Genomic DNA, 24,591 nt, shown 5'->3' on the forward strand with positions numbered 1-24,591 from the left:
GGCCACCTCCCCCTGGCTCTGATGCAACCTACAGGCTCTGGTTACATGAGGGCGTGAGGGTGGCAGCTGCAGCAGGGCCAACCTGCCCCCACAAAGCCACGCCCCCAAACCACAGCCGCTTGCCCCCTGCCCTGGACCCCTTCAGTCCCATCACTTGAGGGACTAGACAAGTTACTACCTCTGACTATTCAGGTGAGGGGACACATGGGTGGCTGGAGCAAGGGATGAGAAGGTCTGAAAGCCAAGGCTCTTTGCTTCTTAGATTTTTGTTTTCTCTCTTTCTGTCTCTCTCTACAAACTACTTAAATAATAACAACCCTTGAGCCGAACTGGTAATAAATGCTTTTTTTCCTCCCAGTTTTTCTTTTTTTTTTTTTTTAATATTTATTTATTATGTATACAATATTCTGTCTGTGTGTATGTCTGCAGGCCAGAAGAGGGCACTAGACCTCATTACAGATGGTTGTGAGCCACCATGTGGTTGCTGGGAATTGAACTCAGGACCTTTGGAAGAGCAGGCAGTGCTCTTAACCACTGAGCCATCTCTCCAGCCCCTCCTCCCAGTTTTTCAAGACAGGGTTTCTCTGTGTAGCTTGGAGCCTGTCCTGGAACTCACTCTGTACACCAGGTTGGCCTGTCTCCGCCTCCTGAATGCTGGGATTAAAGGTGTGTGCCACCACCACTGGGCAAGGCACATGGACTTAAACTCATGGCTAACCTATGTTACATGACAAGAACCTGTCTAAAAGGAAATAAATTCAAGATCTGTGAGATGTTCAGTGGGTAAAGTGCTAGCTGCCAGACCAGGTAACCTGAGTTTGATCCCCATGTCCTCTGATCTCCACATTTACACATGTGCCATGATACTGTGCCCCACCCCCCACCCCCCAGTAAAATAATGTAAAAGTTTTACAAATCATAAGCACAGGCCACTGTGAGTTCCTTTCCAGCCCTGGTGGATCTGGGGGAGCCCATTCAAGGTCAGACCCTGCCAGACTATTCCTCGTCACGTGGCTGACAGGCTTCTTGGATGCCCCATGGCACAGGAAGATCACCGTCTGTCTCCAAGTTACTGAGTGAATTTTGGTTGGAGCAGTGTGGGGACAGATGTACGGCTTGATGAGTGCCCTGGTCCCTTGGAAGCTCAGTTCACTCTCAAAGGACCAGAAGCCTCTGTCAGGTTTGTGTGGGCAGGGCTGTGCACCCAGACCAATGTCTGCTCTTGGGGGAGACGCAAATGAGATGTAAAGTAACTGTGGTCCTGAGAGGCCTGGGCAACAGGTGTTGAGGTGGGGGGCAGACCAGAGTCCTGCTGGGACCTCTGAAAGATAACAGCTGCCAGCTGAAGGGGCACCCAAGGGCTGGGGTGGTAAGGAGCCCTGGAGGCCTGCCTCCTAAAGTTCAGAGCACCCAGTGTTTCTGTGGCCGAATCCTGGGGTACCTTTTATATTTACTACCTATTTACATGCGTGTATCTATGAAAGCACAATTGTGTGGGTGTTGGGGTTACTAGCTTTGGCGACATGCCTGGCTTTTCTGATGTGGGTCCTGGTGGCTGAACTCAGGTTCTCACAGCTGTGAGGCAAGTACTTAGCTGACCAAGCCCTCTCCCCAGCCCTCCTGTACATGGCTTACCAAGTCTTGGGCCCTCTCCCCAGCTCTTCTGTACATGGCTTACCAAGTCTTGGGCCCTCTCCCCAGCCCTCCTGTACGGTTTACCAAGTCTTGCATGAGCAGAGCTATGATAACATGCTCCTGTTCCACCTGCTACAACTTTGGCAATTTTTTCGGTTGGAGTTTGTGGGGTTTTTTTTGTTAGCTTGTTTGGTGTGTGTATATGATTCGGGGGAACCTAGGGCCTGGTTGTAGGACAGATATGGAACCTGCCCCATCAGAACCCAGGAGATGGGAGCTAGTGGCTAAGCCAGGGACTCAGGTCCTGCCCTGGATGGAGGTGGGAGACAGTTATCCAGTGGCTCCTAAGAGATCAGACAGGGAGATGTGTTCACCTCGATCTCAGAGAAGCCAGCACCCAGCCCTGCATCACTTGTCAGAAGCAGGGTCAGGGTCTGGTCTTCAGCTATGTGGCCCCAGCATGGAAGAACAACTTCTGAATATTCATGTATGCGCACCAAGATTGCCCTGGGGTGCAACTGGAATAGTGAGCCTGGTTCATGGCCAAGGGGAGCAATTATGGAGCCAGGAGTTCCTGTTGAGTTCTCAGTGTGATGTCCAGGGGTCTGCTTCTGCAAGGACTGGAAAGGGGGTGGGGGAGCTAAGGGTGGGAAGGCCAGGACTCGAACCCATCAGGGTTCGAGTGGGGGCAGTGCCTGGGGCGGGCTATCCCACCACCAAGCCAGTTTCCTCTTGTATAAGAGATTGTGCGGAGGGTCTTGGGTCTGGACAGGCTGTGAGGATCTGAACCCATGAAGGCCACTGGTAACCCGGGAGAGTGGCTTTGGAACTCAGACGGCTGCGGATCCCAGGGAGGTGAAGAAGTCTGAAGAGATGAAGTTAGGATCCAGAGCCCAGGATGCCACGAGGTGAGCAGAGCAGGAGACACATGACACGGGTGCCTAGGCGTGCACCAGTGCCGACAGGATCAGTGCACATACCTGGGAGCCCTTCCAGATGCTCAAGTGAAAATCTGCCCATCTCCTGTGGTGGGCACAACAGCTGCTAAGAGTCCAGATACCTGGCAAGCTGAGGCTTGCCACTGAATGCCCACTGACTGGTGCCCAGTAGTTCTTGCTACCCAAAGAGCTGAGAAATGCTTTACTGTACAAGTGAGATGCTTAATTAATGCTTGACGACCTCATCACCCAGTAAGTGCTGACTTACACTCTGCGCCTCTGGGCTGTGAGCCGGTGTTTACACTCTGCCTTCGCAGCACAAGTGGGACCCGTGGGTGAGCCCCTCTGTCTGAGGTGGAGAGGACCCTGGACCCCCTCCCCAACACAGCAACAGGCAACGGCCAGAGGAAGCACCCAACTCCCTGCAGCCTGAAGCAGCATCAGGAGCTGGTCAGTTTATAGTATTGTAAGGGTCAGGACTGTGGACGCTTCTCTCTTGCATGGACACAATGTCACAATGTATGTCATCACTGACCACATGGCCTCAGCTGGATAAGCCATGTTTACAGAGAAGTGAGGATGCAGCCTCAAGGTCACACAGCAGCTGAGTGGTTGGGGGCATAGGAGCCAGGTCTCTGCCTAAGGGAGGAAGATGAAGCAACATGAGGCCTGAGCAACAGAGATTCATCAGAGTGAGACACACCTACCCCCAGCCAAGAAACCATCCCTGAAGAGCAGCCAGAAAGCCCAACAGTTAGACAGCAGGCTGCAGGGACACAAAGAAAGGGGTTAGCTCAGTAGAGTGGCAGCCTCTGCACTGACCTGGGTGGGCAGCTGGTGGCCCTGAGTTTTGCATGGTCAGGGTCAGGCCACAGTAGGAGGGGATGGTTTCTCCTGGCTGGAAAAAAACATTTGGAATGCATGAGACTGATGCCACAGATCAGGAGACAACTCAGCCTAGCTGACTAGGGGTTGGAGTCACACCCTGAACCTCAAGACCATGGTCTGAGCCTTTGGTCTTCTATAAGGGTGGAATCAGCACCTACTTCAGAGGCCAGGCCAAGCTGACTGGAAGGATAGGGTGCAACCCAGATGCAGCGTTCCTGTTGCTGCTCCTGTCATTCCAGCAACAGACCAGAGTCGGCGGAGTCAGGTGAAGACTGGCTGAGGCTGGTGCGGGTCAGCTACGAGTTTATTGAGTTATAATCAACATGGAGAAATCTAAGGACAGTAGGTGCTTGTCATCTCCCTGGGCTTCAGCTGGAGACAGCCCGGCAGGGCAGGATGGAGAGCCCAGCCCCCACCAGCACAGCTTCCCACTAAATCATTCCCCATGCTCTCTCCCTGGGCAAGAGTGCTAGTCTCAGGGCCTTGCTCTGTTCACTTCCCTGGGGATGCTGCTTTCCCACACACTTCTTCTGACCTGTTTCTAGGTCACTGTCCTTGTGAGTCTGTCAACCAGGCACGGCTGTCACAGTTCCTCACATACAGCTGGGATTTGTGCCACAGATGACAAAGAACACCTGCACAGCTCACTGGTTAGGGTGCTGACAGGGGCGGGTGGCTGGGCTACCTGTGGCCCTGGGCGCTGGTGTTCATGTGGTCCCGGATACTGATGGCCTGTTTGAGCAGGCCTTCGACACTACGGAAGTACACACTGCTGTCCACCAGGCTCTTCACAGCACTGAAACAGAAAGGAGTGAGGATCAGCATCAAGGCCACCAGGAATGTCCCTATCCTGTCCAGAGCAGCAGTCTCTCAGTCGGGAGCTGCAAAATGTGGGCTCAGACTTCAACACTGCTAACTATTAACAATTAAAAAGGGTTTCATGTCTGTAAAGGAAACGATCTAAATCCGAGACAACTCAGCCCAGGGACCGCCGTGGACGCCTCTCAGCCCAGGGACTGATGTGGGGGCCTCTCAGCCCAGCGACTGCCGTAGGTACTGCTTTACAGGACTGGAACTGCTCTTTATCTAGTGTTTAAAAGATGGCTGGCTGTGTAACTCTGCTTTTAGGATTTGAAGTTAGGATAGATGAGGCATGCCTGTGTTCCAGGACTGGAGGAGGCTGAGGCAGAAAGATCCCAAGTTTGGAGCCAGCCTGGATCGTAGAGGAAGACCCTGTATTTCTGTGAGGAGGGGCTGCATCTGCGAGCGGCAGCAGGTGGAGGTCAGAGGGCACCCTGCAGGAGTCAGTCCTGACTCACAAGTGGTCAGGCTTGGCACGGGTGCCCTGTCACCAGCCCACATCCTTCCTGGGAGCAGCAGAGTGATCTGTGTGAAGGGTTTTATCACTCTCATGTCCGGCAAATCCCACAGAATTTTTGATGAGGGGATCAAGTCCTCATTAGGAGTCCATGCGATCCCAGGCAATCGAGGTGTGCGTAGCAAAAGCAGCCAGCTGAGACCGCACTTAACAGAAGCAGTGAGACACTGGAGTGGGTGAGTGGCCCAGGCCGCACAGTAGGCAGAACACAGGGACGATGGCTCAAAAGAACTGACCTGCCGCCGAGGAGGAGGCCCAAGAATGCAGAGAAGAGCCAGGTGTCATGGCGCACGCCTTTAATCCCAGCACTTGTGACACAGAGGCAGGAGGATTTCTGAGTTTGAGGCCAGCCTGGTCTACAGAGTGAATTCCAACACAGTCAGGGCTACCTAGTGAGACATTACGAGAGGAAGACTTAGGCTTTTCTTTCCTTTCTTTTTGATTTTTTTTTATATTTATGTATTTATTATGCATACAATATTCTGTCTGTGTGTATGTCTGCAGGCCAGAAGAGGGCACCAGACCTCACTACAGATGGTTGTGAGCCACCATGTGGTTGCCGGGAATTGAACTCAGGACCTTTGGAAGAGCGGCAATGCTCTTAACCTCTGAGCCATCTCTCCAGCCCCTTGTTTTGATTTTTTTCGAGACAGGGTTTCTCTGTGGTTTTGGAGCCTGCCCTAAAACTAGCTCTTGTAGACCAGGCTGGCCTCAAACTCACAGAGATCCGCCTGCCTCTGCCTCCCAAGTGCTGGGATTAAAGGCGTGCGCCACCACCGCCCGGCATGACTTGGGCTTTCAGACAGCCCAATGGGCACAAAGACTCAAGGCCATACTCACAGAGCCAAATATGGGTCCTCGAACCTGGAGAGGGAATGAAATTTATGCCCTGACAATGACATGGCACATGTGTGCCTACACACACACACACACAATCTCAGGTGTGAGCAAAAGTCATGTGCAAACTGCCCTCAGCTCCTGGGAAAGTGGAGGCAGGACTGCTTAATCCTGAGTATTCAAGATCAGCCTGGAGATACACTAAAACCCAACTTAAAAACAACAGGACAAAAAAACAAAAAACAAAAACAAAAACAAACCAACAAGACAGGCAGAAGTGGTAGGGCATGCTCACTCAGCACTGCTGCCCGGGGTCTGCATGGAAGGTACACACGCACAGGGTACAAGGCAGCCCTGACCCCCCTTAGCTGTGGTCCAGCTGATTTTTTTTTTTTTTTTTTCTCGAGACAGGGTTTCTCTGTGGTTTTGGAGCCTGTCCTGGAACTAGCTCTTGTAGACCAGGCTGGTCTCGAACTCACAGAGATTCGCCTGCCTCTGCCTCCCGAGTGCTGGGATTAAAGGCGTGCGCCACCACCGCCCGGCTGGTCCAGCTGATTTTTGTGCCGGTATGGTTATGTGTGTGTATGTGTTTGTGGGTGTTTGCATGTGTGTGGAGGACAGAGGCCAACACTGGGCATGTTTGTCAATCGTTCTCCACCTTATTTTTCAGGCAAGCCTTCTATCAGCTGAGTCACTAATCTGAGACAACAGTCTCTCAGGGAACTAGGAACTTGCTGACAGAACCGTCTGCCTAGGGGAGCTCCAGGCATGCTCCTGCCTCTACCTTCTTGGAGCTGGACTTGCTGGTGCTCACAATCGGTCAACAAGGGCTCTTCAGATGCGACTTGTGGATAAAAGCACTTTATCCCGCGAGCCACCCACCCTACCCCAAGTCAGAGGCAAACAGGTCCCCAAACTCCCCAACAACTGTGAGAAACCCAACAGAGGTGTCGGGGCTATACCACAACGGGGGGATGGGACTGGGAATCTACGTCACTCTCCCTCTGACAGATGGAGCAGGGTGTCTCACCTGCAGGCATACTCCACGGTGTATATAGCACCCTGGCTCTGCTCCTCCCATCTCTGCATGTCAGCCTGCAGGATTGGGGAGTGTTAGGAGGGAAGGCTCTATGGGAACCAGTGTTAGATGTCAGATCCTCTCTGAGCTTCCCATTCTCCAAGCTCCACCAAGTCCTCTACTCCCGTGCTCTACCACCCCACCTGAGTGCTTCACTTCCCCACTAGTGCTCCACCACCCCACCTGAGTTCTCTACCACCCCTGAGTGCTCCACTCCCCGTCTGAGTGCTCTACTCCTCACCTGAGTCCTCCACTCCCCGTCTGAGTGCTCCATTCCCCCAGCTGTCTTGACTTTGCCTTCTGCTATCCTTTTCCCCTAGGGGCTCTGTGTGACTAGCAGGCCTCGAGTCAAACCCTTAGGACTGGCTATTGCATCTACCTGGCAGACCCTTTCTTGGGCTCTTTCCTCACCTTGCTAGTCACTAATCCAGACCATGCTGTCTCCTTCAAAAGTCACCCAAGGGTTGCCCCCACATTGTCCAGCCTGATTCAGCTGCCAAAGGCTATCTCACCAGCATCTCTGCTTTGACTTCAGTCCCTTCACATGTGTACCCCACTTCTGCTCAGGGGAGAGATCCTTGGCGGGGCTGGCAGAACTCACCTTGTGCTGGGCCAGCTCCGGCAGTGAGCGGCGCACATGTTCCTGTAGCCGGTACAGGGCCACTGATGGCTCGTTGGCCAGGACATAGACACTTTCGGTGAACTTGTCTGTTACTGGGTTTGATAAGGGGGGGATGGGAATAAGGGACAAGTATTAGACCCCTGTATTTATTTTATTTTGAATTATATGTATGTATCTACGTGAAGATATACATGTAAGTGCAGTGCCATGGAGGCCTCGGAGCTGGAGCTACAGGCAGTTGTGAATGTTGGGGACCAAAGTCCAGCCATTTGTAAGATCACTAAGTGCTCTTAACTGCTGAGATACCTGCTTCTTCTTCTTCTTTTTCCTTTTAAATAGGGTCTCATATAGCCCAGGTCAGACTTTAGCTTTCTGTAACCAGGGATGACCTTAACTCCCAATCCTCCTGGCTCTACCTCCTGAGTGCTAGGTCTGCGTTTGTGTGACACCACACCTGGTTTATGTTGCGCTAGGCAAGCACTGCCAACTGAGCCCCAGCCCACATCAGACTCTCAGTTCTTCAGTCTCTGACCCCAATCGAAGTGCACCCCTGTAACTGTCATCCAAAGGCCCAGGTCAGCTAGAGGCTCAAGGGGACATGAGCACATTCTGAGCCCACAGCCCCGCCCCTGCAAATCCACTTCCATGGGACACTAGGGAACAGTACTATTGCCAATGAAAACCCTCAAAATAACATCACACTAGAGACCAGTATGGAACATCATACTAGAATCCAGTAGCTCTGAATTCCCTGTAACTCACTGTGTAGGCCAGGCTGTCCTCAAACTCGCACCAATCCTCCTGCCTCTGCCTCCCAAGTGCTGGGAAGAGAAGCATGCACGCACCACCATGCCCAGCAGAGGATAACCACTGAACCCAAAGGTGCCTCAAGTCCACATCCCTGTGTGGCCTGTACTCTGACCAAGACAGGAATGTTGTGAAAGCCTACATCTCTTGCTGTGCTGGAACAACTCTGAGGTTACCCCATCACAAGCCCTGCCTTAGCAGCATGCCTGAGGCTGCCCTCTACATCCAAGAGCCTGCTAAGTCCACCTGCTTTCATTTCCCTAAAACTCATGTCTCCCCGCGTCAACTGCACATAAACCATCATCCCAGGATAGACTTCGACCAAGGACTTTCCAATCTGCCAAGTCTCCAACCTTCCTGCCCTATCCATCAAGGATCTTGTTGCTTCCAAATGCTGTCCCCTCTCCCACTGCCTGTACCAGACCAGCTCTGACAAGTCCCAGCTACAGGCAGCAGATGGCGCCAACTCCCAAGGCAAAAATGACGTCGGCCCTGCCTTTATTTCGACCCAGAGCTCACACTAGCCAAAGAAAATAACCTACTTATCCTGTCTTTATTTATTTTGCTGTGTCGGGGATTAAACCCAGAGCCTTGAACATTCTGGGCAAAGTGCTCACGACTGTGTTTGGGTTAAGGCTTCACCCCACCACCCAAAATGACTGAGCCCTTGAGACGGAGTCGCTCTATGATTAAACTGGCCTTCAATCAGTAACCCGCTTCTTGACTCTTGAGTAAAGATTAGAGTATTGCGCCACCAAACCCGCACACTCGTTCACGTGTTCACAGGATAAAAAAAAAAAGAGCTTGGGGTGTGCACTTTTAATTTCAGCTCTCAGGAGTTTTCCAAGACAGTCAGGGGTTACATACTGAGACCTTGTCTTAGAAACAAACAACAGAGCCTTCCTCTGCCCCCGGTCTCTACTACACGGCTGCCACATCACTTCCCGCCAGGAGACAGTGGCCTCCCTTTTCCGCCGAGCCCTGCACTGCCTTCTCCAGGCTGAGACTAGGCGACTCCCGGAGCCCTCCAATCCGCCCGGGACCCCGCAACACCTTTCTTTCCCTTCAGCAGCATCTCTGGTTCTTCCATAGTGAAGGCAGCCAGGCGGAGCCCTAAAACGGAAGCGGAAGTCGGGAGACTGGGAGGTCTACCTAAACTTTCCGGGTTGAAACTGGTCACGGCAAGCCTCCGGTTCTGGTGTCGGCCTCGCTGATCCCTCTTCGCTCCAGCTTCATTCAGACAGGAGAGAGAGGGAAAGAAGGCGATCCGGGCCGTGCGTGTGTGCAGTACAGAGATTTCCTGAGGCTCTAGGATACCTAGTCAAGGACTCCCTGCTGCCACCCTGACACAATAATCCCCTGGGACCAGGGCAAGGGGAGGTTAAGAGGACGGAATGATACTCGGTCCCTTTAAATTCGATGAGTCCCGCCCACATGTCTCCGCCTCATCTAGAGATTGCTCCGTCCTCCCATCCGCAGGTGGCTCGGACGGGAAGACCGTGGGGGCGAAGACGCAGGAGCAGCGGCACAGCGGCACATGCGCAGTGAAATCCTCAGGTGGGCTGAGGCGCCTTCAGCCCTTTACAAGGAGAACGTGCGCATGCGCCACAGTCCTTATTAGCCAATAAGGAAGCCGTGCCCCGCCCTCGAATCTTAAAGAGCTAGAAGCAGCTTCGGTTCTTGCTGGGCAGGAGTGCGCAGGCGCAGTGGGGTAGTGCTTCAGTCGGAAACAGTCGTCGCGTATTAAGTTGCTGCTCTGTGTCCCAGCAGAGGAAGCTAGAGTGCCGATCGTCCGATCACCAATTTGCGCCTTACTAGATCCACTGGACCAGAAAAGTTTGTGAATAGGGAGTCCCGAGTTTTGGGAGACCCAGGCTTGCAGCGTAGGGGGACGGAGGAGGCTGGAGGGAGGTGAGTGAACCTCCTGAGTCGCATTTTTTTATTGATCCCTAAGTCATTTTGGAAGACCCCGACCCAAATAACCACAGAGGGACACTGAGAAGTTTAGAGTTAGTATCTCACTATGCTGCTTTCTGACATGACCTCTCTGGGACCTCGTTTCTTCACCTTATTGAGGAGAAAACTGAGCTCAGCTTAGTCATAGCCCAGGTTTTCACGGCTTGTAAGTGAGGGGATTTGAACCCAGACTACTACCCGAACTCAGATTTTATTGCCTGGTGCAAGGGCCTGGGATTCTGGTGTTAATTTCTTGACAACAGCAATTGTCCAAAACCTTAAGTGTCCCATTCTCACTATGCAAAGCTGAGTGTGCAGACCATGTCTAGTGTGTGCACATATACATACACGCACTACACAGCTATCTATCTATCTATCTATCTATCTATCTATCTATCTATCTATCTATCTATATAAAGAGATTTTTTTTTTGAGATAGGGTCTCTAACATAGCCCTGGCTGTCGTCGAATTTACTATGTAGATCAGGCTAGCCTCGAGCTCAAAGGGATCCCTCTTCTTCTGCCTCCTGAGTGCTGGGATTAAAGGTGTGCGCTACCACGTCCAGCCTAACCAAGACCTAGCCTCTAAGAAGAACTGATTTATTCCTGTATTGGGGGTGGGGGATTTGCCATGGAGCCGACTTGGAGGCCAGAGAACGTGGGTTTCTGGAATCAAACTTAGGGCGTCTGTCTGACTTGTTGTCAAGCTCAGCCACCTTGGGGGGCCCAAGAATTTTTGATAACTATTGTCCTCTCTTCCTCCAGCTCCTACCATGGAGCCCACTCAGCTTTCAGATGACCTCATCCCAAACCAGCAGTCCCCTGCTCCTGAACTTGAGGATCCTGAGGACCGCAGAGACGAATCCCCAGACAGCTCAGACACTGTGGTCCTCAGTCTGTTCCCTTGCACTCCAGAGGCTGTGAACCCTGAGTCAGCCAGTGCATCCTCATCACAGGGTGAGAACCACTCTGGGTTTCGGTGAGGGAGACCTTGTCTTCGGAAAGTGGTGGGGTAGGTAGAGAGCTGAGTTCTTTAGAGCACTTGATCTCTCAGAGGCTCTGGTTCAGTTCCCAGCATCCATAGATGGTTATACAGCCATGGCGACTCCACAGACTTCCTCTGGCCTTGGAGAACATAAGACACACACGTGGTACACATGCATTTATGCAGGCAAAACATACACATTAACAAAAAGCTTTAATGGATTTTTCAATGTGTTGTTCTGTGTGTATGAGTATTTTGCCTACGTGCATATATACCATGCACAGGCAGTACCTGAGGGGGCCAGAAGAGGGCGTCTGAGTTTCTGGACCCTGAGTTGTAGACCTCCCAGTGCAGATGGTACAGATCAAACCTGCCCCAGAGAGCCATCTCTGCGGCATTTTTACATTTATTTATTTCATGTTTGTATGTGCATGTGTGTGAACATGCCATAGCACACATGTGGAGGACATAAGATCCTTTTCAGGATAATTCTCTCTTCTTTACCTTGTGGGTCCTAGGGATGGAACTCAGGTCAAGCCAACAACAGGCGCCTTTATCAGCTGAGCCATCTTTCTGGCCTCCACATTATGTTCAAGACAGGTCTTCGCCTGAACCTGAAGCTCACTGACTGAGCTAGACCTGCCTGTCAGTGGGCTCTGGGGCTTTGCCCTCCAATGCTTCCAAACAGCCATGGCGCACGCCTTTGATCCCAGCACTGTAAAGGCAGAAGCAGGCAAATCTCTGTGAATTTGAGGCCAGCCTGGTCTACATAGTGAATTGTAGGTTGTAGGCCAGCCATGGTTACATAGTAAATGTTTCAATTTTTTTTGTGTGTATTTTGTGTGTATATGTGAATATATAATATAGTATATAGTATACATAATTATATAATATAGTGTATAGGTGTATATGTAAATATATATACACACATATACACACACACATATGTATATAAGAAAGAGACAGGGTCTCTCTATTTAGACTTCTGGCTGTCCTGAAACTTTTTATATAGACCAGGCTGGCCTCAAACAGAGATCCACCTGCCTCTGCCTCCTGAGTACTGGGATCAAGTGCCTGCCGCACCATGCCTGGCCATTTTGTACATTTTTTTTGTTTTTTTGTTTTTTTCTGAGACAGGGTTTCTCTATAGCTTTGGAGCCTGTCCTGGAATTAGCTCTTGTAGACCAGGCTGGCCTCAAACTCACAGCGATCCACCTGTCTCTGTGTTCCAAGTGCTGGCATTAAAGGCGTGCGCCACCACTGCCCGGCTTGTACATTTCTTTAGTGTGGTAAAATACATACAACATTTACTATTTGGACACGATTGCAGTACGATTCAGTTATGTTTGGCTCCTTCAGCAGCCTGTGCCACCATCACTTCTGTCTGTTCCGGTACTGCCGTCACTGCAGTAGAGGTGCATGCCCCTGCTCCCCAGGCCAGGGCAGCTCTGATTTGTCTCGTCTCTGGTAATTGCCTTTTCACATTGTTCTGCTTGCTAAATGCCCCTGAGATGGGCCAACATCTTGAACTCATGATTGACCCAAGTTGCAGTATGGGTCAGGTCTTCATTGCTGTTTATGGTAGCATACAATCCCAGTAGGTGGGTGAACCACATTTTGTTGATTTGTTTATCTATGGGCAAACTTCTGGGTGTTTTCTTTTTTCTTTTTAAATTGTGTGTGTGTGTGTGCATATGCGCACTGGTGCTGACAGAAACCAGAAGAAGACATTACTGGAACTGGAGTTACAGGTGGCTGTGAGCTGCAGTATGGGTGCTGGGAACTGAACTCCAGTCCTTTGCGAGAAGGACTGGTGCTCTCAGCTGCTGAGCCAGTTCCCTGCCCCACCAGTTTCTTTTGTGCTGTTGGGAATTGTATTGCTTTGAACACCGAGTTTTCTTTTGACCTTGGCTGTCCGAGTACTTTGGAGGTAGAAACAGAAAAATTTGAAATTCAGGGTTATCCTCAGCTACAGAGAACCTAGGCTACACAAGACCTTGTTTCAAAAGCCAGGAAGGCACCCACAGAGATGAATGGGTCAGGTAATACAATCCTACGAACACAGGGACCTGAGTTCAATTCCAAGCAGCCGGAGAGAAAGCCGGTGTAGTGAAACACGCTTGCAGTTCCATCACTGAGGAGGTAGAGACAGGAAGGTCCCAGGACCCAATGGACAGCAAGCCTAACCCAAATGGTGAGCCCCAAGCCTGGCTCACAGGCAAGGTGAACAGCTTCTGAGGAGTACACCTGAGGTTGACTGGCTATCTCTCCCCTTAACTCCCCACCCCCCAGAGTTGGTCCCTCTCTCCCTCTTCCTCTATTTCCTTATTGGATGTCCCAAGCCCAGCTTCCTAGTAGTCCTTAAACACATCTAACTTGATGCCATACCAGGACCTGTGTCCTTCCCAGTGCTTACGGGGATTCACGTGGAAGCTGCCTGAGAGCCGCCTGCTCTAACCATTTGTCAGAACAGACTCGCTGCCTGTCCTATCTTCCTACCACCTTCTGCCTGCTTTTTCTCTTTCCTTCTTTCTTTCTGTGGCAGGATCTCACTGTGTAGCCCAGGCTGGCCTCAAATGTGTGCTTTCTCTCCTGCCTCTACCTCCTCAGGATTGGGGTTATGGGTGTGCACCCCTCAAATCTTTTTTTTTTTTTTATGGTCTTTATCTCTCCCTCCTTCTCCCCCTCTCTCTGTCTTTTTTTGTTTGTTTGTTTTTTTGTTTTGTTTTTTGAGACAGGGTTTCTATGTGTAGCCTTGGCTATCCTGGAACTCACTCTGTAGAGGCCCACACTGGCCTCAAACTCACAGAAATGCACCTGCATCTGCCTCGGAGTACTGGGATTAAAGGCGTGTGCCGCTACTGCCCAGTCTCCATTTCTTTAACATAGGGTTTCAGTCTGTAGTCCCAACTGACCTGAAATTCACTGTGTTGCCCGAGCTGACCTGGGATTTGCGATCATGCCCCAGCCTCCTGAATAGCTGGGAATGCTGGCCTGTACCACTTAGGCCCTGCTCCTTTAAAAAGTGATCGTATAGCCGGGCGATGGTGGCGCACGCCTTTAATCCCAGCACTCGGGAGGCAGAGGCAGGTGGATCTCTGTGAGTTCGAGACCAGCCTGGTCTACAGAGCTAGTTCCAGGACAGGCTCCAAAGCCACAGAGAAACCCTGTCTCGAAAAAACCAAAAAAAAAAAAAAAAAAAAAAAAAAAAAGTGATCGTATTGGGGCTGGAGAGATGGCTCAGAGGGTAAGAGCACTGGCTGCTCTTCCAGAGGTCCCGAGTTCAATTCCCAGCAACCACATGGTGGCTCACAACCATCTGTAGATGAGACCTGGTGCCTTCCTTGCCAGCAGTACATTGGATGCTTAATAAATAAATAAATCTTAAAAAAAAAAAAAAGTGATCGTATTTACCATTGGCATTTGTGTGGATGTGGACACCAAATGGAAACCACAGGGGTGGCCTCTTTCAGATTAGAGCCTGCAGCATATGACTGGACACCCTGAGATAAACACCTCCTCTCCCTGCAGGCAGCTTCTTGAAGCACTCAACAACCCTTACAAACCGGCAGCGTGGGAATGAAGTCTCAGCTCTGCCAGCCACCCTGGATTGTGAGTAGAACTCAAGGAGGGGTGGGGCGGGGCTAAAGGATTCCTTACAAATTTGGTATGGCACCCCATGGCCCAGCATTTTGGAGGTAGAGGCAGGCAGTCAGAAGTTCAAGGTCTTCCCTGGCTACTTACTGAGTTGGAGGCCAACGTAGACAAAGACAAGTCATAAGGGATTGAGAAATATGGCTCAGTTGATAGACAGCTCTCCAGCATGTACAAAACTAAGTTCATCTCAAGCGCCTCGTAAACTGAGAACAGCGCACATACCCAGCAAGCTGCGGGCCAGCCGGGGCTACATGAGACCCTCTCTCAAAACAAACAAAAAACGGGATCAATTTTGAACAGGGTAAACTGAGGCCTGGGGAGGTGCTAGAATGGGTGAGCACTGTGCCTGTCTCACAGGGTAAACTGAGGCCTGGGGAAGGGTAGAATGGGTGAGCACTGTGCCTGTCTCCGGCCCCAGCACTGTCCATCCACCAGCTTGCAGCACAGGGGGAGCTGAGCCAACTGAAGGACCATCTCCGGAAGGGTGCGTGTCCTGTGTGTGCTGGCGTGCACACGCCTGTCTGGTAGGGGAACTTCTGTGTGAGAGCGATTTGTGTGTTCGTGCATGTTCTGTATATGTTCCCCTTCACGTGACCCCCGAACCCTGCCCACTCTACTCAGGAGAGCAGGCATTCTTACCATCCCCATCCCATATCCCTTCCCATATCAGGTGACAACCTGATCAACAAACCAGATGAACGTGGCTTCACTCCCCTCATCTGGGCCTCAGCCTTTGGAGAAATTGAGACGGTTCGCTTTCTGCTAGAGTGGGTATGTCCTGGGGGTGCAAGGACAGGCCGGGATTTCAGCTTCTGAAGCTGCTGCCCTCCTTGGGGACCCTGAGATTTCAGGGACTCCATCACTACCTTTTCTGCTTTCCTAGGGTGCTGACCCCCACATCCTGGCCAAGGAGAGAGAGAGTGCCCTGTCGCTTGCAAGCATGGGTGGCTACACGGACATCGTGAGGCTGTTGCTTGATCGTGACGTGGACATCAACATCTACGACTGGGTGAGCCCCCTGGGTGAGCCCCGTGGCTTCCGTTCCTGCTCACGGATGAGCCCCTTTGAGATGCCAGGCCTGCCCTGGGTTCTGGGATCACAGGACAACTGTCACCACACCTGATAGAGTTCCCAGCTTCTGGGAGACAGATGCAGAGAGGATAGTAGAGCCTTAATGGGAGGCTGGGCCAGCAGCTGCAAGAGCCCCAAAGCAGCTGAGAAAGTCGGGGAGGGTTGTTCGGAAGAATGGGCGTCTAAGAGACACAGACAGGAAGTGGGTTGGATCGGCAGCCAGAGGGCGGGGCAGACCCAGCCTTTGTTTTCATCTAGTCTTATCCCACAGAATGGAGGGACACCACTACTCTACGCGGTGCGTGGGAACCATGTCAAGTGTGTAGAGGCCTTGCTGGGTGAGTAGGGAGACCCCTTAGGAGTCCTAGGGTAGACAAGAGTTGAGCACCCCCTCCCATGCCCCAGAGACTCCAAGTCCTGTTCTTTGGGTAGGGGAGCAATGCGGTCTTGCCACTGCCCAAGGTCACATGAACAAAGAGTATACTGCAGAGCATTGTGGGGGCACCTCAGTCCTGCAGTCCCCAAGCCCTGTGCCCAATGCCTGTTCTGCTTTGCAGCCCGTGGCGCTGACCTCACCACAGAGGCCGACTCTGGCTACACCCCAATGGACCTCGCAGTGGCCTTGGGATTCCGCAAAGGTGGGCTTGAATACTGGGGTGGGCTGAGGGGCCGTGTGGGATGGCCACAGAGGGGTAAACAGGACGCTCCCCGAGGATGCCAGGTGATGCCCCTTAGCACCCAGGCAGGCCCAGGTATCTCTTCATCCTGGCTCTTGGCATTTTGGGGCTGTGCTAGGGACATCAGCTCCTGATAAGGATGGAAGCCACTCTGTGGCACACACAAGACACTCAGACGCTAATAGCCCCAGCTTACATGTGGGTCTTAGTTTCCTCCTGCCACAGACACACCCTGCCTCATGGTACTGGGGAGGGCACTTCGCTGAGGCCACCCCAAACTTCTATTTCTGTTGCTATAACAGAATACAAGAGATAGGGTTTTGGTTTTGTTTTTTAAGTTTTATTTGGATTCATGGTTCTGGAGGCTGGGAAAGCTATAGTCGTGTGGTCACACTGGCCGAGGGTCTGGTATTGCTCTGACTTAGTGGACAGCGTGGGCGGGAAGCACCAAGTGGAGGACAGGCCTCTTCTTAAAACAGCCCCAAGGTAGCTCCACCCCACCTTGCTGGACCATGGAGGGTCCCAGGCTCTGGGCTGGGCTGAGTCACCTCCTGGTGGCTACACTCTGCTCAAGGCCTCCAGCAGCATTTCCCGCTCACACCTCCCCCCACCTCTTCCCACAGTGCAACAGGTGATGGAGAACCACATCCTCCAACTGTTCCAGAGAACTCTGGGGCCTGCTGACCCAGAGTGAAGATGGCCTGCTGGGGACCCAGGCACTCAGGGAACAAGCCAGGCTGCCCCACAACTGGCTTGAGGCAGCTCCCGGACAGTGGTGGGAAGGGATCCTCCCCAACAGGAACCAATAAATCTGTGCAGAAGTTGAAGGGCTTCTGGGTGCCTCCCAGGGGTCTTCCTGGAGGTGGCGCCAGTAGCTTTCACAGTACTTTCTCACCCAGCACCCGCAGGTGGTAGACGACCACACGACCAAAAAAGTCCGTGGTGTCCTCAAAGGTCAGCTTCAGCCGGTCCACCTCCACAGTAGGGATGGAGAAGGTGTGGCCTCTTGTGGTCAAGGAAATGGTGACTTTTTCTGACCCAACAGGCCTCACCTTCCCAGTTCAGACACCACCTCATGGGCCAGGTGCTTCTCAACAGCACTACCCCCTGCCTCCACCACACAGGGTTTCTCTGTTAACAGCCCTAGCTGTCCTGGAACTAGCTCTGTAGACTAGACTGGCCTTGAACTCACTGTCTCTGCCTCCAAGTGCTGGGATTAAAGGCGTGTGCCACCACTGCCTAGCACCCTCTTTTTTTGGGGGGTGGGACACTGGTTCCTAGGTAGCCTGGGCTGGCCTCAAACTCACTGTAGCAGAGAATGACTGACTCCTGACCCTCCTGCTTCTACCTGCAGAGCACTAAAGTTCCTTGCGATGGCTCCTGCTCACGTGTAGGAGGCACAGTGTGGTTATGTGCCAGGCTGGCCCCAGTGCTTGCACCACCACACCACACATACATGCTACACCAACGCCTTCAGAAGACCAGGTCCCTCATACCCCTGCCCAAGCAGGATATTTGAAGAGCGTTGGTGTCCTCAGGGTAGAAGTCCACAATCTTACTGAGGGTGTCCCCACCTTGTGAACCTGCAGTGCAGAAAGAGGCTGAGAATCCAGGGAACCCCTTGACCCCCACCTCTTGCGACCTTCCAGTACCTTCCAGGCAGCTGTGGCGACTGGAGAAGCCGCCCTGGAACTGCACCTGCAGCTGTGTGACGTGAACACGATGGGGAAACTCGAGTGTCACCCACTGGGAGGGGCCCTGGAAGCAGATGGGTCAACTAAGGGACTTGGTAACTGCAGGGTCAAGTTCCACGGCTACAGCCGGGCCAGGAGGGTGTGCGCACGCAGTCCTTCCTAGGTCTCCCCAAAATTCTCAAGGCACCTTGCCCGCTGAATCTGCTTCACAGTTGTGATGGAAGGACGTGGAAGCGTCTCACCTGGTCGGAATTCCAGCATGTTTCCTCATCCTCGTCAAAAAGATATTTCTTCCCAAATTGCCGGCTGTTGCGATTAAGCACAGAACTCACCCTGCAGGGCAGGAGCAAGGCTTTCACCGGAGCCACCCTCCAGGCCAGCCAGGGCCGCGGCCGCCTGGCTCCACCCCCAGCCTGCCCCTAACCTACACCAGGTCGGGACCCCAGCGATCTCCGCCTGGCCTTGCCACCACGACTCAGCCCCCAGTTCATCCGCCCCCTCCCCGGTTCCACAGTCCCGAGTCTCACCGGCTCACGGTCTCGGGGCAAACCAAAGACTGGGTCATCGCGGCTCAGCGCGAGTTTGAACTCAGCCGCCGGCCCTCCCCGATCACCTCTACGCGACACGGCGGGCGATCCGCGAACCGGAGAGAGACAGAAGCAGCTTCCTAAATTTTACAGCCTCGCTCAAGACGGTCTGCGATTTTGCGAACCGAACACCAAGACCCGGAACCGCGTGCAAACGGCGCGTGCGCAGTGCAGTACAGACTCCGCCTCATCCTCGGGGCCGCCGGGATTTGTAGTGCTTTTGGTTTGCCTCTTAAAGAAGCCGCACCCTGAAGTTTCTGATTCCTTGGAGCTGGAGGGAAATGGATACCGTGTCCTTCGCGTTAACAAACGTTCTCACAGCCTTCCTGTTGTGTCTTCTGCGGAGGGCCTCTCTCGCCGTAGAGGCAATAATTCAGCTTCCCGCACAGGGCATAGTGGGCAGGTGCAGTCCCTCCGGAGGCTGCTTGGCAGAATTGCATGTTTCACGCCAGCACAGAAATTTTAGCAAGATCTGTCTCAAAAAAATTTTTTAACAAACACACATCTGTGTGTGTGAGAGAAAGATAATATATATATAATGCATATCCTTTATTTTGTGTGTATGGGTGTTCTGTCTGCATGGATGTCCCTGTACCACAGGTATGCCTGGTGGTTGAGTGAGATTCCGTGTGAGTGCTGAGACTCGAAGACAACTGAATCAATTTCTAAGCCCTTAAATATGCTTTTTGAGACAGGGTCTTCTTGTGTAAAGTTGCCTGCTTGGAACTTGCTATTCAGATAATGGTCTCCTAAAACTCCCTCCCAGAAATCTTTCTGCCTCTGCCTCTTGAGCCCTGGGATTAAAGGTGTGTACCATCACACCCCCTCTCTGGGATTTAAATTTAGTTGTTTTGTTTTTGTTTTTCAAGACTGGGTTTCTCTGTAGCTTTGGAACCTGTGTCCTGGAACTAGCTCTTGTAGACCAGGCTGGCCTCGAACTCACACAGATCCACCTGCCTCTGCCTGCCGAGTGCTGGGATAAAATGTGTGTGCCACCACTGCCCGGCTTAAACTTATTTCTTAATTAAAAACATTTTATTAGGCCGGGCGGTGGTGGCACACGCCTTTAATCCCAGCACTTGGGAGGCAGAGGCAGGAGGATCTCTGTGAGTTCGAGACCAGCCTGGTCTACAAGAGCTAGTTCCAGGAAAGGCTCCAAAGCTACAGAGAAACCCTGTCTCGAAAAACAAAACAAAACAGAAAAACAAAAAACAAAACCATTTTATTGCTATTACTGGGTGGTGATAGTGCACACCTTTCTTCCCAGCACTTGGGAGGCAGAGGCAGGTGGATCTTAAGAGTTTGAGAGTTTGAGATCAGCCTGGTCTACAGAGTGAGTTCCAGGACAGCCAGGGCTACACAGAGAAACTGTCTCCAAAAACAAAACAAGAAACAAAAAGAAATTTTATTTAATGTATATTAAGTTTTTTCTTGAATGTTTGTATACCATAGATCCAGAAGAGGATCAGATCTTCTGGGAACTGAACGTGGGTCCTCAGCAGGAGCAGTATGTGCTCTCAACCACTCTCTAGCCCCTATACTTTTTCTTACAGAGCACCACATGTTAGGAATTGCTTTCTCCTTACCCATGTGGGCCCTGGGGACTAAGCTTGAGTAGCTGGGCTCGGTCATCCCCTCAACTAAGGGGATAGTTCAATGACAGAAGGGCCAGGAAGTGCAAGGAGCTGAGCCCCTTTGCCAGCCCCTTTGCCAAAGGAATTAAGTCTCTTAGCAAATGCTGTCCTAACACCTTATGGAAGGCTTGTTCAAAGAGCCAGCATGAGGTAGGGTTTTGGTTTTTTGTTTGTTTGTTTGTTTGTTGTTTTTGTTTTGTTTTTTGACACAGGGTTTTTCTGTATCTTTGAAGCCTGTCCTGGGAACTAGCTCTGTAGACCAGGCTGGCCTCAAACTCACAGAAATCCACCTGTCTCTGCCTCCCAAGTGCTGGGATTAAAGGCATGCGCCACCACTGTCCGGCATGAGGTGGGTTTTATAGGATGAACAGGAGCTTGTCTCAATGGGAACCAAACCAAACACAGACACCCCAAACCTCATGGGTTGAGGGATGAGCCACAGGGACAAACAGTCTGAGGAAGCAGGGACCCTTCCTGACCGAAGGGCTTTCTGGGAGGGACCAGGGGGTGGGAAAGAGTTTCAGGCCAGGATTAGAAAAGTAAAAGCATAGAAGCAGCTGACAGACCTGTGGAGTCACTTCCCACTGGGTAGAGCAGCTCTGGGGAGAGAGTGGAACCCCCACCTCTCTGAATGAGTGCTCCCAAGTCAGATCCGTCCCTGGGGTTGAATGGTCTCTAATCTTTCCTCCTTCTGCTAGGGCCAGAAGGGTTCCTGGGCATCCACTAGTGTCTCCCAAGTCCACCCCAGGAAGCGAGGCTGGCAGAGGAACTGGGTCACCGTCAGGAGGGCTGCCATGCTAGCTTGTAACTGCCAGAACTTCCTTGCCAGGACTTCAGTTATGGGTCCTGGCTATTCAGACTCAGTTTAGCCCTCCAAGGCCTATGGAGGAAGCATGTGTAGTTAGAAGCTTGGCTGTGTGATCTCAGACAAACATTTGACCTCTGAGCTCAGCTTCCTGTCTGTGAAAAGCAGGCTGTTTGGGTTGACGCCTAGCAACAATAACATGAGACGCTGGAGCTCACAGACAAGGTCTGTCTTCAGGCACAGACTCATCATTACCCTCCATAGTCCTGGTGTCACTTCTATGGCACTGAATACAAAAACGTGTCCCCAGTGCCTGAAGGGACTACATACAGCCCCAGCCACCAGCCTTCCTTGATCACTCCTGGCCCTGGCATGAAGCTGCCTGGGCCCCTGGGACTTGGCCAGCTCCCCACCCTCTTCCTGCCTCCTCACCCCACTGGCGCCTGGGCATGAAAGAGCCTCCTGTTTCACCAGGGAATTAGTAGTTCTGAGTTCCCAGCGAGGCAGCCAACAAGCTCCATTCATCCACCTAAGTCAGGGAGCCTGAGCACTGCCTCCTTCCCACCGCTCTCCAGGCTCTGAGGCAGGGCGGGTGCCATAAGGACTGGATCTGTCTAGGCATTCTCTCTCTCACCATTTTTTTTTTCTGTTTGTTTGTTTCGAGACAGGGTCTCACTATGTAACTCTGCCTGTCCTGTAACTTACTCTGTAGACCAGGCTGGCTTAGAACTCTCAGAGATCTGCTTGCCTCTGCCTCCCAAGTGTTTGGATTAATGACATGCGCCAGTATGCCTGGGTTTCCTCGTGTGTGTGTGTGTGTGTGTGTGTGTGTGTGTGTGTAAGTCAGGGTTGGTTGCTGGGCTCAAATTCATTATGCAATCAAGAATAGCCTTAAATTCCTAGTCCGTCTCAGGTGTTGGTGGCATTGTGTGTGACTGTGCACATAGGACCTTGGCTGTATTCCTGGACAATTAGCGGAATGTTGCCCCAAGATCTGACTGTCCAGGAGCTTCTTGCCACCCATGTGGCCTCTGGGCCACTTATCTGCCCTTCACCTCATCCCCTGATGGCAGCCCCAGAGTGCCTGAGACAGAAAAAGCCTTCCAGGCTGGAGGTGGGGACTTTCTGGACCCCAGAGTGGGCCTATAAATAGCTCTTTGAGCCTTTCAGATTCCCAGGCTAGGCTCCTTCACTCAAAGCCCCGGCAACAGCAGGTCTGGGCCCGGGGCCAGTCCCTCTCTTTTCAGCCCTGGCACCAACCCAGGGATGGAGTTGGTGAGGAGCCAAAGGGTCAGCTTGGCTCTGGGGCTACAGTCCAGATCCATGTAACTTCAGGCGGGGCATCCCAACTCCCTGAGCCTCAGTTTCCCCCAGCAAACTCCAAAATGAGCAACAACAAGATGGCAGCCCTGCTGGGTGTGGTGAAGTATGCCTCATCCCGGCACTCAGGTGCTGGAGGCAGGAGAAGCAGGGGACCAAAGTCATCCTCAGCTGCGTAATGAGCTGCAGGTCAGCCTGTGCTGACGACTGCAAAAATACAAAACAGTAACACATACACACAGTATACACGTACACGCGCGCGCACACGCACGTACACTTCCTATTTCATTCCCATAGCAATACGCGGAGAGGACTTGTGCTCTCCTCTGAGATGAGTGGACTGAGGGGAAGGAGGGCTGAGATGGCCGCTTCAGAGTTGCAGCGTTAGAAGTGGTAAAGACAGCAGATCCTTTCCCGCCAATCATTCATTCTGTACGTCATCTGTTTTTGTCTGTTTGCTCATTTGTTTGCTTTGTTTTCTGAAACAGGGTTTCTCTGTGTAGCCCTGGCTGTCTTGGAACTCATGCTGCAGACCAGGCTGGCCTCAAACTCAGAGATTCACTTGTCTCTGCCTCCCAAGTGCTGGTATTAAAGGAGTGTGTCACCACACCAAACCAGTACATCTTTTTTTTTTAATCAGTGAGTAGCATCTTCTGGTGCAACCATCCCATTGTTGTTACTAATGTTATAAGCTAAAGGGACTGAGAAAGCTGTTACTTTGTGTCAAGAATGTATTCCTACTTTCCATTCCTGTCCCCAGACTGTAATCTAATCTAGCATTTCAGAGTTGTGCATTTAGTATATCTTTTTATTGCCTATATTTATTTGTGGTTTCATGGCAGGGGTTTTCACTCAAATACTATGTGTGGAGGTCACAGAATAACTTGCAGGAATCTGTTGTGGATATTGTTTTTACTAGGTAAAGATGTATTACATTTGTTTATGCTGGCTCTAGCTCACTCGCTCAGCAGTTACTCCCTTGTACCTGTTCTGGTGGAGATCGTTGACTCTGGATCAAAAAGAAAGCATATTTAACAAGTGGTGCTGGCATAACTGGATATCAACATGTAGAAAAATGAAAATAGACCCATATCTATCTCCATGCACAAAACTCAAGTCCAAATGGATCAAAGACCTCAACATAAAGCCAGCCACACTGAACCTTATAGAAGAGAAAGTGGGAAGTACACTTGAACACATTGGCACAGGGAACCACTTCCTAAATATAAGCCCAGCACAGACACTGAGAGAAACAATTAATAATAAATGGGACCTCCTGAAACTGAAAAGCTTCTGTAAAGCAAAGGACACAGTCAACAAGACAAAATGACAGCCTACAGAATGGGAAAAGATCTTCACTAAGCCCACATCAGATAGAGGTCTGACCTCCAAAATATACAAAGAACTCAAGAAATTGGACACCAAAAGATCACATAATTCAATAAAAAAAAAATAGAATACAGACTTAAACAGAGAACTCTCAACAGTGGAATCTAACATGCCCGAAAGACACTTAAGAAAATGTTCAACATCCTTAGTCATCAGAGAAATGCAAATCAAAACAATTCTGAGATTCCATCTTACACATCTTTGGCCAAGATCAAAAACACTGATGACAACTTATGCTGGAGAGGTTGTGGGGAAAAGGGAACACTTCTGCATTGCTGGTGGGAATGCAAGCTGGTACAGCTCCTTTGGATATCAGTGTGGCGATTTCTCAGAAAATTAGGAAACAACCTTCCTCAAGACCCAATAATACCACTTTTGGGTATATATCCAAAGGATGCTCAATCGTGCCATAAGGACATGTGCTCAACTATGTTCATAGCAGCATTGTTTGTCATAGCCAGAACCTGGAAACAACCTAAATGCCCCTCAATCAAAGAATGGATAAGGAAAATGTGGTACATTTACACAATGAGTACTACACAGCAGAAAAAAATAACGACAGCTTGAATTTTGCAGGAAAATGGATGGAGCTAGAAAACATTATTTTGAGTGAGGTAACCCAAACACAGAAAG

The 24,591-nt window shown here is 51.3% G+C and overlaps 3 protein-coding genes across 6 annotated transcripts; 1 reads left to right on the forward strand and 2 right to left on the reverse strand.

The window, feature by feature from the left end:
* Nucleotides 1–2,835: 2,835 nt before the first annotated feature.
* Borcs8 (BLOC-1 related complex subunit 8) lies at nucleotides 2,836–9,335 on the reverse strand. The gene is made up of 6 exons (XM_057752468.1): nucleotides 9,237–9,335; nucleotides 7,356–7,468; nucleotides 6,707–6,771; nucleotides 4,147–4,257; nucleotides 3,396–3,471; nucleotides 2,836–3,212 (listed from the first exon to the last, which is right to left on the reverse strand). Exons 1-5 carry the CDS (start codon nucleotides 9,271–9,273, stop codon nucleotides 3,438–3,440), a joined length of 360 nt encoding a protein of 119 aa, XP_057608451.1. The 5' UTR covers nucleotides 9,274–9,335; the 3' UTR covers nucleotides 2,836–3,212; nucleotides 3,396–3,437.
* A 345-nt stretch (nucleotides 9,336–9,680) lies between these two features.
* Nucleotides 9,681–17,288, forward strand: Rfxank (regulatory factor X associated ankyrin containing protein). Of its 3 annotated transcripts, none has more exons than XM_057752464.1 (9): nucleotides 9,681–9,740; nucleotides 10,905–11,096; nucleotides 14,656–14,736; nucleotides 15,200–15,265; nucleotides 15,452–15,552; nucleotides 15,665–15,790; nucleotides 16,124–16,190; nucleotides 16,410–16,490; nucleotides 17,153–17,288. In XM_057752464.1, the coding sequence occupies exons 2-9, from the start codon at nucleotides 10,913–10,915 to the stop codon at nucleotides 17,221–17,223; spliced, it is 777 nt and encodes a 258-aa protein (XP_057608447.1). In that variant the 5' UTR covers nucleotides 9,681–9,740; nucleotides 10,905–10,912; the 3' UTR covers nucleotides 17,224–17,288. The 3 variants fall into 3 exon arrangements, with proteins under 3 accessions (XP_057608447.1, XP_057608445.1, XP_057608448.1); XM_057752462.1 differs by lacking the exon at nucleotides 9,681–9,740 and adding an exon at nucleotides 9,905–10,094; XM_057752465.1 differs by lacking the exons at nucleotides 9,681–9,740; nucleotides 15,200–15,265 and adding an exon at nucleotides 9,905–10,094.
* Nucleotides 17,289–17,384: 96 nt separating this feature from the next.
* On the reverse strand, nucleotides 17,385–18,973 carry Nr2c2ap (nuclear receptor 2C2 associated protein). 2 transcript variants are annotated; one of them, XM_057752466.1, is made up of 5 exons: nucleotides 18,751–18,973; nucleotides 18,466–18,556; nucleotides 18,182–18,287; nucleotides 18,044–18,112; nucleotides 17,408–17,526 (listed from the first exon to the last, which is right to left on the reverse strand). In XM_057752466.1, exons 1-5 carry the CDS (start codon nucleotides 18,786–18,788, stop codon nucleotides 17,408–17,410), a joined length of 423 nt encoding a protein of 140 aa, XP_057608449.1. In that variant the 5' UTR covers nucleotides 18,789–18,973. The 2 variants fall into 2 exon arrangements, with proteins under 2 accessions (XP_057608450.1, XP_057608449.1); XM_057752467.1 differs by having other exon boundaries at nucleotides 17,385–17,525; nucleotides 18,045–18,287.
* Nucleotides 18,974–24,591: the final 5,618 nt, after the last annotated feature.

Source organism: Chionomys nivalis, chromosome 20 (assembly GCF_950005125.1).
Source record: "Chionomys nivalis chromosome 20, mChiNiv1.1, whole genome shotgun sequence".
Classification (NCBI taxonomy): Eukaryota; Metazoa; Chordata; class Mammalia; order Rodentia; family Cricetidae; genus Chionomys; species Chionomys nivalis.